Raw genomic sequence first — 13,121 nt, 5'->3', positions numbered from 1 at the left:
ACACACTCTCCACAGATAAATTATTGGAGTTTTGGGTCAAGCTGGACCCAGCAGACATCAGGGGCTAAGTTTAAAATTATTGCAAGAGCACTTTACGAGGAGGATGCCCATATTTCCATGAACAACTGCATGGGTCCCCAAATACATGCAGTGTCCCTATGGTCATAGAATGGGTAACCTTTGTCCACAATGCATGTGGCTTAAGAACATGTCTTTATATACAACTTCTCAAAACCACAAAGACCTGAAAGCTAGAATCTAAAAAACCTAGAATCTCACTATTATCCATTGAGAAGTTATTAAGGGAGCTCTGGGAAAGGGCTGCCAATGGGAATGGGAAAGGATCGTTCATTCTTTGCACCCATCTGTGCTTTAAATATTCTGATAGGCCATGGAATGCAGTGGAAATGTTTCAAATATGTCTACATCTCTACTAAGAAGCCAAGAGGCAAAAAGCAATTTATTTCACAGAGGACACCAAACAACCCTGAAAACAATTTTCTGTCATTTTAGGTCATGACTGTGCTCAAACTTGTGGTGTAGAGGTCTCTGTTCCAGGTGGAGTCATCCAATCTGATGTAGCTTTGAAAATACAAAAGCACGATCAGGAGTTATATGATGGTATGAAATTTCAAGATATCCACAGAATCACAGAATCACAGAATCACAGAATCACAGAAACACAGAATCTGCCGAGTTGGAAGGGACTCACAAGGATCATTGAGTCCAACTCCTGTCCCTTCATTGGGCCATTTCCAAGAGCCACAAGAAGAGCCTGAGGGCATTGTCCAAACACTTCTTGAACTCTGTGAGTCTTGCTGTTGTGACCACTTCCGTGGGGAGCCTGTTCTAGTGCCCAAACACCCTCTGCGGCAAGAACATTTTTCTAAGATCCAGCTTAAATCTCCCTGACACTTCAGGCCATTTCCTTGGGTCCTGTCACTGGTAACCACAGAAAAGAGATCCTTTCTCTGTGCCTCCTTTGTGCATCCCATGAATTTAATAAATGATGATCTTATTATCAGGTACTCCCTCGCCTCACATGATCAACTGCATCCAGTGTGTCGGAATAGAGTACAGTAATAGAGGAAAAAAGTGCTAATACTACAAATACTAAGGTTTGCTTACTCTTGGTCTTTCTAACTTCAACAACAAAAGCAATTAAAGTGCATCAATCAGGTCTTTTTTCTGTGATAGTGGTGTTCTCTAGTGTTTTTAACAGCTTGCAAATTCCTATGACTATAATCAGGCTGATCCCACTGTGCTCCCTGTCAGATACCACAATGGCTATAATCTGGCACCTGCTTGGTACAAAGCTTGGAAGTTAGCCTGGGTACCCACAGAATAAAAATTAAGTGTGTTCACTGCAGAGGGAGAGGATCAGAGGGAATTTAGGAACACTGGTGACAGCCTTTATTCTTCTCTCTCAGCATGAGAGTCCTGGCTACGACAGGTCAGAAAACACTGCTATTGTTCTGCCTTAAACCTCCCTTTGCCAGATGCAGAATTTCAGAAGGAGCCAGTGTGGGGATGTGCTTCCAATAATATCAGCTACCTCCATCTGTCTCTTCTGGACTGCCCAGCTTGGCCCATTGTCAGACTGTTTAGAAAGCAACAAATATTTCTTGACTTGACCAGCTGGCAAATCTTCTTCCTCAGGCCTGACTTAGAGATGCATCACCTAGAAAAGCAGTGGGTTTAGATAACCTATGCTTTTTCATCTTTTCAAATTAACTCTTTTTCTGCGGAGCAGAATCCAGTGGATCCCACTGATCAGGACGTGTCTCAAGCAGATTTTTCTATAGAAAACCTGTCTCAGATGCTGATTATTCTCCCCAGTAAATTACTGTAGTATCTCTGATAGAGACATCTCTGCAGCTGTATGGAAATCTCTCATTGGCTTAGTGAATTACAGGACCTATATTACAACTTCATTCACATAAAGAAACCTTTACTCACAGTCTGTGTTCACTTTGAAGTTCCTTATTGGATGGGAGACTGTTAAATAGCAATCCTCATTGCTGTCTGGTTAAACATAAACAGACCCATGAACTAGATTCTTGTACACAGTGCACAAGCTCTAATTGATGAAAACTGAGAGGAGAGGAAAGGAAAGGGAAGTGATTTGTAACACTAAACAATCTGCAGGTTTCTTCAAATGCCGTTGTTGCCACTGTGTGAGACAGAGAGACACTTGAACAGCTTGGCTGCTCTGGTTTGGCTGGGAAGAGCCTAGTGTGCTGTGGGCTGTCTTGCAAAGAGATAACAAAAATGATTGCGACTGACAGCTTCACAGTCAGAGATGCAATGAGAAGATAGGAGTTACTGGCTCCCAGTGGTGGGCCTGGCTTATCTCTCTTTTCAGAGAGCCCAGAATGGCCAAAATCTAAAAAAGAATGGAACAGCCTAGATGGGTTGCATCAAACTAAAAAAGGGAAGAAAATTAGGGTTTACCTGTAGGTCAGATCACACACTTGTGCTTGCTGTGGGATACCTGCTGTGTGAACTGGCACTGCTCTGCATTTTGTCCTCCTGGACTGGAGAAAGTAGCTTGGTCAAGTAAAGGAAACCAGTGCTAGCAGGTCCAAAAGCACAGGAACTGCAAGGCAGGGGGCCTGGCAGATCTGTAACAGCACAGACAACACATCTTATCTTGGAAACACCTTTTGGTTAATGTGGGATTCCTCTCACCTGCACCTAGCTGCCAAAAATGAGGTGAATAGTACATGCTAGCAGGCTAGGTTCATTTTATAGTCAAAGAAGAGAAGGGTGTTATGCTTCCCAGATCACATCCAACATCATTCTGAGAGATATTAGGGATGGGTACAAGTACAGCTTGGTACAAGTACACCTACAGCAGGTTTTGGGGGAAAGCTCTTTTTACCTGCCTTTCTTGACACTGGGATATGAATTTATCATTGGTCACAGTGAGAGCAGAAACAGAGACAGTATGTGCTCAAAGCTACCCAGCATCAACATACAAAAATTTCAGGGCTGCATGTTTCTATCTTGTTTACATACTGTGGTTGATAAAGGAAAAAAATTCTTACAATTAAAAAAGGATCATTATGACAAAGCTTTATAAGAATCAGACAGGTAGTGAAGAGTGAACTAACATTGAATTGAGAGTCAGTGCACAGGAAAACACAGAAACTACTGAAGGCCTGTCTGTGGTCACAACCAAAGCTGTTTGCCTATTTAATTCTGGGAAGGCATTTCTGTGACTTATTTTTTGACAGTATCCTTTCTTTTACTCCCAAAATGACAGCTGAAGAAAGTCATAGTGAAACAATACCAAAGGTTGCTCAGATTTAATCTAATGCTATCGAGCAGGCAGTGGTAGAAGCACTGAAGGAAGCAGCAGCATTGTTTAAGCTAGGCTGAACAAAGCAGTGTGTGTCCTGGGTGTGTTTGGAGCAGGGGCTTTTCCAGCTCTGCCTCCCCAGTGCAACCTGCAGCTGTGGTTTCTCAATGTAGGGAAAGAGAGCAGCTCCAAGGAGAGCCAGTAAATGCCAGCCCAGCTTGCAGGCTGTGTCAGGATTGTGCCTGGAGCTCTGGCACCCCACAGAGGCTCATGGATCCGGGAAGGGAGATGCCAGTGCCTGCTCTGTGGTGGCTCAGTAGATGATTCCTTCTGGTTCCAGCAGCAAGTACTTCTTCATGGACAGAGGGATGGAGAGCAAGGGGACTTCACGATGGCACCTTTCTGACAATATTGCCCGGATAGCACACCTGCACAAGTGCATCAGTGACCGTGGGGAATTGCTGCACACAGTGAACAAAGAGTCATAGAAATCCTGGTGCCGCTGTAAAATAAAGCACAAGTGTCTTTTAGGGCAACCAGAATATTTGGAGTAAGGATTTTTGAATTAAAGGGACGACTATGTCAAAGCATGTATTTTGTCCCACAGTTTTGCCTTCTGACCACAGATTTTCCTCTTAAATTTCTTACTTTTCATTTAAATTTTTGCATTTGCAGCTAACTCATCCTGCTCACAGAAATCTGACCCTTGCAACAGAAACTAGAGTTACATAGCCATACCCATGTAATATGGCCCTTTAAAAATATTTGCTAAATTAAAAGAAATATAAATATACATATTGAAAAATCTGAAGAAACACCAATCACAGCCAGAATCTTTTCACTGGCTGAGTACAGGGACAGCTGTGCTCCTGCTGTACCACTGACAGGGGGTGCTCCAAAAGACAACATTGCAATTAAAATATCAAAAATATGTATTTTTTCAGTGAGTGATATGCTTTTGTCAAATGAGAGGTAGTAAGTGGGAAGTCCCCATCCTCTGAGATGTTATTCTCTTTCAAAAGTGCTCTTTCTAATGGTTTGGTATGGGTTATTCAAATAATAAGCCTAGATTTTATTCAGTTATAACTCATGGAGAGCTTACCTCCAAGACATCCTCAGGTATGGCTGCTTTCCACTTAGATGTCGATTTGATGTGTTCATAGGAGTTGACAACTACCTCCACAGCCCTGGGGTGGGAATGACAGGCTTGCAGCACCTGCAGGCAGGATGCAGGAGAACATGAGTAGCACCAGGAAACCAGGGCTAGCCTGGGTGCTCAGCACTGCACAACAGCAAACTGGGACAGACACAACCTAAAAATTACAGGAGGATCAGGCTGGAGATGCAAAAGACACAAGGCCCCTCCACACCACTCTGGTAAGCACAGCAGAGAAGCCCCAGGCTCATCCCCAGTTTAAGACCATACAGAAATGCTGGCTTAGATCTCCACACATGTCTAGATGGGGTGGGCTTTATCACCCAAATCTAGAGTTAGCTTGTTCATAGCTTGATTGAGTGACTCAACACCAGGCAAAGCCATGCACAAAAATTCTTGCTTCAGCACATGCGGCTCAGGAACAGAAAAAAATTCCCATTATATGAATAAAAAATGCATTATGAGAGAAAAATTTAAAATATGACCAGAAGAAGAGACAGTTCAGAAGTAAGGCTTTCAAGCCACACAAGGACCCTGACACAACTATTCTGCCCAGTAATTTTAGCTCAACAGGAAAAAAACCCAGTCTATTGTCACTCATGTGCAGGGAATAACATTGCATTCACCCAGTTTTGTCCCAGGCAGCCTCCAGATTTCACAAACAAAACTGCAGAACATCCCTCTGGGTTAAATATCCTACATTTTTACAGACGGGCAAATGCCGGTTTGGAAGAGAGACACTTCATGCAATAAGATGCAGAAAGAGACTTCAGACCTTGCTCTCAAATACCCTCTAGGAGACTAAGTGTTGTTCTGCTACAGGCAGAGCCTGCTCATCCTGGGCTCAAGAGGGCACAATTAAAATTTTGGTATTTTATTCAAAGGATTCTGGTTGCTTGGCTTGTTAAAACTTCACATATACAGTCAGGGAACTGCAAACTGTTGCTTAGGGTACTGGATGAGAGAGAGTAAATCATGACTTCAGCAAACTTACTTATTTGTCTGATGTAACAACACAGTTAGGTAGTTCTCTCAGTATCTTGAGCTTTGCAGGTGTTTATAAACTTTTCAGGAGGGATCCTGCAGTACTTTTTCCTTATTTTTTGGTCATCAGCTATGAGCCCAGGCCCAGCACTTCTCCTTAATTCTCACATTTCCTGGGAATAATCCAAAGCTTTATTAAGATGAATTTAATTTTTAATAGATTTGAGTAAATTTTTAGATGTCAGATGTGACAAACTGAATCAAGTGGTCTCATCTCTAATCTTTGGTGGAGACCATGAAATACACATTTCATAGAACTCAGTTAAACCTGCATGAAGCCAGGTCTGACAAAGGGATGTGAGTTCTCTGAAATGAGAAAGTGAATCTGAAAGCCAGGTCTGACAAAGGGATGTGGGTTCTCTGAAATGAGAAAGTGAATCTGAAAGCCAGGTCTGACAAAGGGATGTGGGTTCTCTGAAATGATAAGTGAATCTGGCTCTGAAAAATTAGGCTTCAACCAGCATTTAGAGTTTGGCATTTCAGGTTGGTTAAGAGCAAAAATTAGATCTGTGTCTGGTTTCTGGTACAGGCAGCTGTAATTTCACTTTAGTCAAATGATACCACTCTCACAGTAGGGCATCTCACAATGTTTTGGGCATTCTGGGCTCAGACTGACTGGACTCCAGCAAATGCAGATAGTTTGGATCTCTCATCCCATTCCTGTTCAAGACACCACCCCTCTCCAAACTCTTACTGTATGAAGACATCCTTAACCTTGTGGAATTGTAGAGGGTATATCCTAGCTGCTCCATGGTTCAGTAGCAGCTGGTAGCAGATGTCTGGCTGAGCAGCTGGCCGCACAGATGTCACTTTTATGATATACTGTAAGGGTGCACAGCCATTGACATCCATGATGTTTGCTTCTGCTCCTGCCTCCAGCAGCATGTGTAGCAGGACGTGATCACAGTTCCAGGCAGCTTTGTGGAGTGGAGATTTGAAATCCTCATCACGAGCATTCACTTCAGCTTTATAGTCTAGGAGCATCCGACAGATGAGGTGGTGGTCCTGGCTGTATATCTGATCCTTGTAGTGAAGGGCCCAGTAGGCTGCACAGGCCAGGGGAGTCTCCATGTAGGCATTGAGAGCATCTACCTGTGCTCCCTGCTCCACGTAAAAGGCCACGAGCTCTGGGACACCCAAACGTGCAACGACGTGCAGAGGAGTCTCCTCGTCTTTGTTGTTTGTTCTTATGTTCACATTTGCTCCTGCCAAAGAAAGATGATGGGGGAAGATGAAGGCAGTGAAACACTTGTTTGGTCATCTCGCTGTATGGGCCCTTCTTCCCAAGGAAAAGCTCAGGGTGGGCAACTGGTATGAAAGACACATGTAAATGCAAATAGCATGGATCAATCCTGCATTGGCTCAGTCTCCAGGGAAACTCTTAGAAACTTAAGGTCTTGGATCCCGCCTCTATGCTGGCCCCAAGCAAGACCTTATCTAAACATTCTATTTCAGAGCAGCATGCAAGCCCAAATTTCTGCATAAAATGCTTTTTCCTATAAATTGAGACCTGGTGGAGGAAGGAGATCATTACTCCTACTCTGAACCGCTCTGCTCCGTACCCTGAATACTCCCTGCAGCACCTCGTTAACGGCAGCCTGCATGAAAGGACATTTTACGGCAGATCCGTGGATGATATTAAAGAGCCCATTGCCGGGGTCCCCGGGGGGTCCGGATCCCGTTCCCAAAGCGCTGCGGAGCGGGGCTGAGCGCGCCGTCGGTGCGGAGCGGCGGCCGCGGCTGGAGCAACAGCACCATCTGCCGAGCTGCGAGCCGGGAGCGAGGGGCAGGGCAGGGGGCAGGCGCTGCCTCTGGGCTGGAAAACCCCCGCGCTAATGCTGTTAAGCCGTGCTGAGTGTTAGTCGTGTCTCCGATGTCCCCGAGGCGGCATCGGCAATCCAAGTTTGGAGGTGGTGACCAGACGTGGGATCAGCGCTGCTTGCGCTGTCACCCCAGCCAGGCGGGGATGAACTGCAGTGACCTGGATGGGTCCCAGGGGACACCACTGAGTGGAGATGGCAGGCTGAAAGATGCACCTTGGAAACTTTAGGGCAGGGATATTAACTGGCACCCTAGGTTTCGGCTCTTGGGGGTGCTGCTCTGTAAATGTGCACCCCCGACAGGGTTTGCTCTATCCCATTCTATTTGGAGTCTCAGCATTCAGCTCATGCGGAAATCAGAGTTTAAAGAGTGCTTTGGGAGGAAGGGTGGCTTTTAAAGTACTATTATGCTGTTGATGGGTGGGTGGAGAAAGCCTGCAGAGTACATCCTTTCACTTGCATTCATCCTCGGCTGTGTTTCATAAGAGTACATTTGACTTTTGAGCTTTTCTATGCAAGCAAATTCAACTCCTGCTGTCAGGACTGTTTGCTTTGGGCAGGATACAACTGGCAGCATTTATTTTCCCTTCTACCAAACAAAATAATATGTATCTTTCCAGAAGAAGAAAAGCAATGTTGTTATTCATTTATGACTGCAGATTGCCTTGCCCACAAAGCATGGACTTTGCACTTGGGCTCTGCATCTCAGGAAAAGCTTTCCATAACAACACATGTAACAAAACTAACCCAAAATCATTTGTATTGCCATGGCACAGTGTGATGAATAGGGGAGTCTCTCTGTAACTAAGGACTTGAACTGTATTCTTTACTGTGTCCTATGTCACTGCACTTCTGTTCAGGAAATAGTGTGTGATAAATATATTTATGGAAGAATTACATCTATTCATACCCTCGTTTGTTGCAGATGACCAGAAGCATAATGTACCTTACTATGGGAAAACAAAAATCTTATATAATACCCTTTTTTTCCCTCCAGGCATGAGTTTGGCTGCATTCATGACAAATGAAAAGATGGTACAAAAAACTGCATCCAGTTTTTCAAGGCCAGATCTCAAAAACCAAGCGGTTTGAAAAATTGTACTCAGGTCCAGGAAATTTGAAAAAGAAAGAAAATGAGGGGTGCCCTTTCATATGAAAGTAGCTCAAAAGTAAACCTTGAGGAAAAAGATGGAAAAATCCCCCAAGAGATATAGAAACTCCCTAAATCAGAGGAGCTCTGCTGCTGATGGACCAATTGGGCAGTGGACTGGAGACACTGAAATGGGAAACAATCTTGGAGTAAGGACCAGTGGCCAGGGAAAGGGAAAGATGGATGAGGTGAGGAAACAGAATAGGAGAAACTTCCTCTGATCAAAGAGGTGAGGACAAGGAGCCTGAGATGAAGACATGAGACACCTGTGGACAGAAGGGAAAATACACGTCTACTTTGAGAAATTGCCTCCTAAGAGAAAGCCCTGACCATGCTCACCCCCTCTGCCCATGCCATGAGAGGTACTCCAGAGCTTTCCCTTACCTCTCCAGAGCAGCTGCTGAGCACAAGGCATGGAGGTCCGTGTGGTACAGAAGTGCAAGGGCGCCTGGCCGCTCATTGAAAAGCAGTTCAGCTTGGCCCCGTGGTTGCAGAGGATCTTGAGACACTCAACATTTGCCATCTCACAGGCTATGTGGATGGCAGCTTTTCCATTGGGCCGGCAGTTGATTGTAGCTTTGTGATTGAGGAGGACCAAAAGGCTCTCCAGGTGGCCATACATGACAGCTATATGAAGTCCAGTTGCCCAGGATATTTTTAATTTGTAGCTGGGAAGCCAGTACCCTGTACAAAGTGAGAATGTGTTACCAGCCTCGGCAAAGACTATCCACCTACTGAGAATAATTGAAGGGGAAGAAAGGGTTGGAGTTTAAATGTAATTTACTGTAATTTCACCAGCATAGTACACTCAAAGTTCTCTCAAGCGTAACTTCATTTTCATTAAGCACTGTTACCGTGTGTGCTGAATAGCCTGCCTTTTGGAGAGATAATTCCCGTGTAGATGAACTCTGAAAGAAACTATTAGACTTTTTTGTGACTGGTATAGGTTAAACAAAACAACAACAACAACAACAACAAAAAAAAATGCTCAGAGGGTTTGAAACACCAACAGCTAAAAAATCATGGGGGAAGTGGGATCTGCAGCCTGCCAATAGCTGAACAAAGGTGGCATTGGAATAAGATGACAGCATTTACTTAGGACAGTGACTCAGCAGACAGCTCATCCTACTGTTTCTGTGTGGTAGATGGCAGGATCTTGTATGTCAGCATCTGGATTCAGACCTCCAGAGATGCATTGCACATAGATGACCCCTGGCAATATACCCCAACTATTGCCCTGAGGAGCACAGAGAGAGGAGAATGGATGGAAGTTAGGCTGAAGAACCAAATAGAAGCAGTGACACTTAAGCATGAAATTTGGCTGCAAAATGTTTGTATTTTTTCTCAGAAAATTTCACAGTGATTTTTTTCTTTTTTTATTTATAAACAGGTGTAAGGCCAAACAACACATAAATACTTGTTCCCAAATTAGGACTATGTGCTTAATGAGTGCACAGATACTGAAAAGTAAAGCATCATAATAAGAAAAAGTAAAGCATCATAATAATGTGCAGAAAGGCATTATATATATACATACACATTATATATATACAATGCCTGCATCTTAGCTAGATGTGCATCTTAGCTATATATATATATATATATACACATTATATATATACAATGCCTGCATCTTAGCTAGAATGTGACTATAAAATTCTCTGGGTTTGATTTATCTATTTCTCCTTGGACAACTGCCTGGCTGAAATATGTTATCATGTAAAAAACACAGAAAATAATATTAGAGATGTAAAGTGAGGTCAAATTAATTTAAATCTTCTATTTTAGTCTCTGGTTTTATGCAATTTCTCAACACTAATGTCATAAATATACAGTTTTTACAGTATTCATGAGGTACAAGCAGGAAGGAAACAAATTGCTGGTGGCAAGGAGAAATGGATTAAAATTTTTCTTCCCTCCTAGATAAATTACAAGTATATTTTCAGATAGGGGCAAGAAACTGCAGACCGTATCATCTACTCTAGGACCAAATTGTTGGGACTGCCAAACCCAGTCCTGAAGGAACCCACACTGTAAAAGGCAAGAGCAGCAGCCCTGCGGCCCTGGGGTGCCCGAGCAGGGTGACAGCCTCCTCTGAGGACACTCAGCCTGCTGACTGTGCAGGTTTCACTGGCATCCTCCTCTTCATATCCCCTCAAACCAGGCACAGGGAAGGTGGGCTATATCCCAAAGTCTCTGCATAAAGCAGAGCAAGCTTCTTAAATGCCCTTCCCTATCCAGCTGCATGTGCAGTGTTCCCCCTTGTTACCAGTGACCTGTGATTCACTCCAGGCTTATCCCACGTAGGGCTGGGCCTTCCATTTATGGCCAGATACAAGCCATAAATTGTACATTAACAGCAGGAAAGTGATACTTAAAAGCCAAGTTATCACTTCTTATAGCCACAATTTTCCTGTCTGAGTACACAATAAATTTCTGTGGCCTGTGCTGCTTGCAGGTGAGTTGTGCTCAGACATCCCCAGGGAGCCTCTCCCATGTCCTCTGCCCAAACCTGCTGAGATCTCTGAGCTCAGAGGGACAGGGACAGACACTGAGCAGGAAGCAGATGTGGGCTCCATGGGAGACCTCATTCAGCTTCCCTGTTTCTTTGGCTATTAACATAAAGAGCCATGATGCAGGCAAGATCAGCATCTTTGAAAGCTCTCAGCCTCTTTGGAAGAGAGGAAGAAAAGTCACTCTGTCACCCATGACATCTCTTTTCCACTTCATCACTAAAGGCTATGGCAAAGATCAGACTGTCAGAATGGTGGGGTGGTGAATTTTTCTCCCCTCTTCTTCCTTGAGGAAATCCCCCTTGCATATCAGTTATCTACCATTCAGAACAAAAGTAAAATTTACATACGAGTTTTGATAGAAGTCCTTCCTGCCTTTCAGATAAAGTGAATACAATACTGTGATTTAGGCCATAAGGGTGCATTTGCCTCTCCCTCTGTTTTTGGAAAACAAAGAGAATTCTTCAAAAGAGACCAGTTACTGATTGCAGTCAAATGATCTGTGATTAAAAATCTATTCATTAATCCTGTAGTCTCAAACCACACCCAAATTGCATTTTAGCCTACTGAGGACAGAAGAAGATCTATTTTAAGATAAATTCAGCACAGTGTGGCTTAGTTCATGCACTGTCCCTAGGGGAAGTACATCATGACTGTACCATCCTTGCCCTTAAGAAATCAAAAGAGCAGGAAGCAATCATTAAATAAGGGGTAAACACAGAAAAAGAGAAGAGATGAGATAGTCCCTTCTTTTTGCCACAGAAGAGAAAGTGCATTTGCTGTTCTGCTGCTGCTACTGGAGCTGTTTATCTCCACATATTATTTCTTAACTTCTGGCAGAGACTGACCATTACTGCTTCTAAATACTCAAGAAGAGTCTGTTAGCAAGTAGGTAATGAAGTATGTTGATTTTAGCAAAGAGTACTTGGTTTATTGCTTTAAGTTGTAAGGTTTTGGAAGCTCTTTCAGTGTCTGGCTGGGAAATGGTTTGGGTTTTCTACACTCCAGAACAGATGTTGTGTTGATTGTTCTAGTTGTTTTTTTCCAGATTATTTTTTTCTGTTTCGATAAACTAAGACATCCTCACTTTCTGTCATTTGTAAAAATAAACCTTCTCCCATCCAGCAACATCCAAGATCCACAGGATTTCCTTAGTTCCCCTCAGCTAGGGAGAATCCACTTTACTTCCATTGGAAATGGAAGACAGGGGATATTTTATGTTTCTAAATAATCTGTACATGTGAATGGGTTCATGCAAGAAATGCATACACCCCGTTTATACACCTGCATGTGTCCATTCTGGGCTTTGCACCTGAGTTCTTAGAGAGGAAATGGCAGAGGACTCCTGTTCCTGGAGTCTCCTGCAGCTGCAGCACGGAGGCTCAGCCTGGGCTCTGGGCTGCCCCTCTCCAAGCCCACACAGCTGATAAGCTCCCCTACTGCAGTGGCCCTGACCATGTGAGCCTGCTGAGACGGTCCTGCCTGTGGATCAGCTTGTGCTGCAGCTTCAGAAGAGATAAAAGGCCAGAGTTCCTTGAAAATCACTCAAAACCCTCTGCTTCCTATCTGGTGAATGCTGCCACATTTACCTTGTTTGTAGGATGCCAGAATCAGGTTTTCATCTTCCACTTCAAACACTGTGTCCACATCTATTTTCTTTTGGCTCAAGAGCTCTTCCAGTGTTTCAAAGTCATTGGACTTCAGGGCTTCAAGAAAAGCTTTTTTCACCAACTTTGCAGCTGCAGCTCGAGTCATTTCCCCCTCTGTGCTCTCTCCCTCTTTGTATGTCTCCTCCAAATCCATTTCCAGACGGGTCTGTTTGTGCTGTGAAGAGGGGCACGCTGAGGTGCCTAGAGCACAGTTGCATGCTGGAGTTTCTGAAGAGCAGAAGGTAATTTTATCACTCAGTCATGCTGATCTGCCTGTTCTATTTATATGAGGAGCATTTCGGGCATCGAAATGCCGCTCTTGGATATCACCACGCTCTTTTGATGAAAGCGAGGACAAACACACCAGCAATTAAAACAAATTAAGAGTTACCTCCATGGGCTTCATACACATTAAGCTTCATTAACCACTGATTACCTCTGGTGCTGCCCATACACTTATATTAAAAGAACTAGTCCTGGGTGTT

General features: G+C 43.8%; 1 protein-coding gene across 1 annotated transcript; it reads right to left on the bottom strand.

Moving 5' to 3' along the window:
* Positions 1-441: 441 nt before the first annotated feature.
* Positions 442-12,847, bottom strand: ASB4 (ankyrin repeat and SOCS box containing 4). The gene is made up of 5 exons (XM_036379279.2): positions 12,577-12,847; positions 8,859-9,158; positions 6,219-6,709; positions 4,407-4,520; positions 442-3,806 (listed from the first exon to the last, which is right to left on the bottom strand). Exons 1-5 carry the CDS (start codon positions 12,788-12,790, stop codon positions 3,618-3,620), a joined length of 1,308 nt encoding a protein of 435 aa, XP_036235172.1. The 5' UTR covers positions 12,791-12,847; the 3' UTR covers positions 442-3,617.
* Between the last annotated feature and the right edge of the window lie 274 nt (positions 12,848-13,121).

The sequence above is a fragment of the Molothrus ater genome, chromosome 1 (assembly GCF_012460135.2).
Source record: "Molothrus ater isolate BHLD 08-10-18 breed brown headed cowbird chromosome 1, BPBGC_Mater_1.1, whole genome shotgun sequence".
Taxonomy (NCBI): Eukaryota; Metazoa; Chordata; class Aves; order Passeriformes; family Icteridae; genus Molothrus; species Molothrus ater.
Note: the sequence above shows the minus strand (reverse complement) of the source record. Positions and strands in the feature narration are given on the sequence as shown.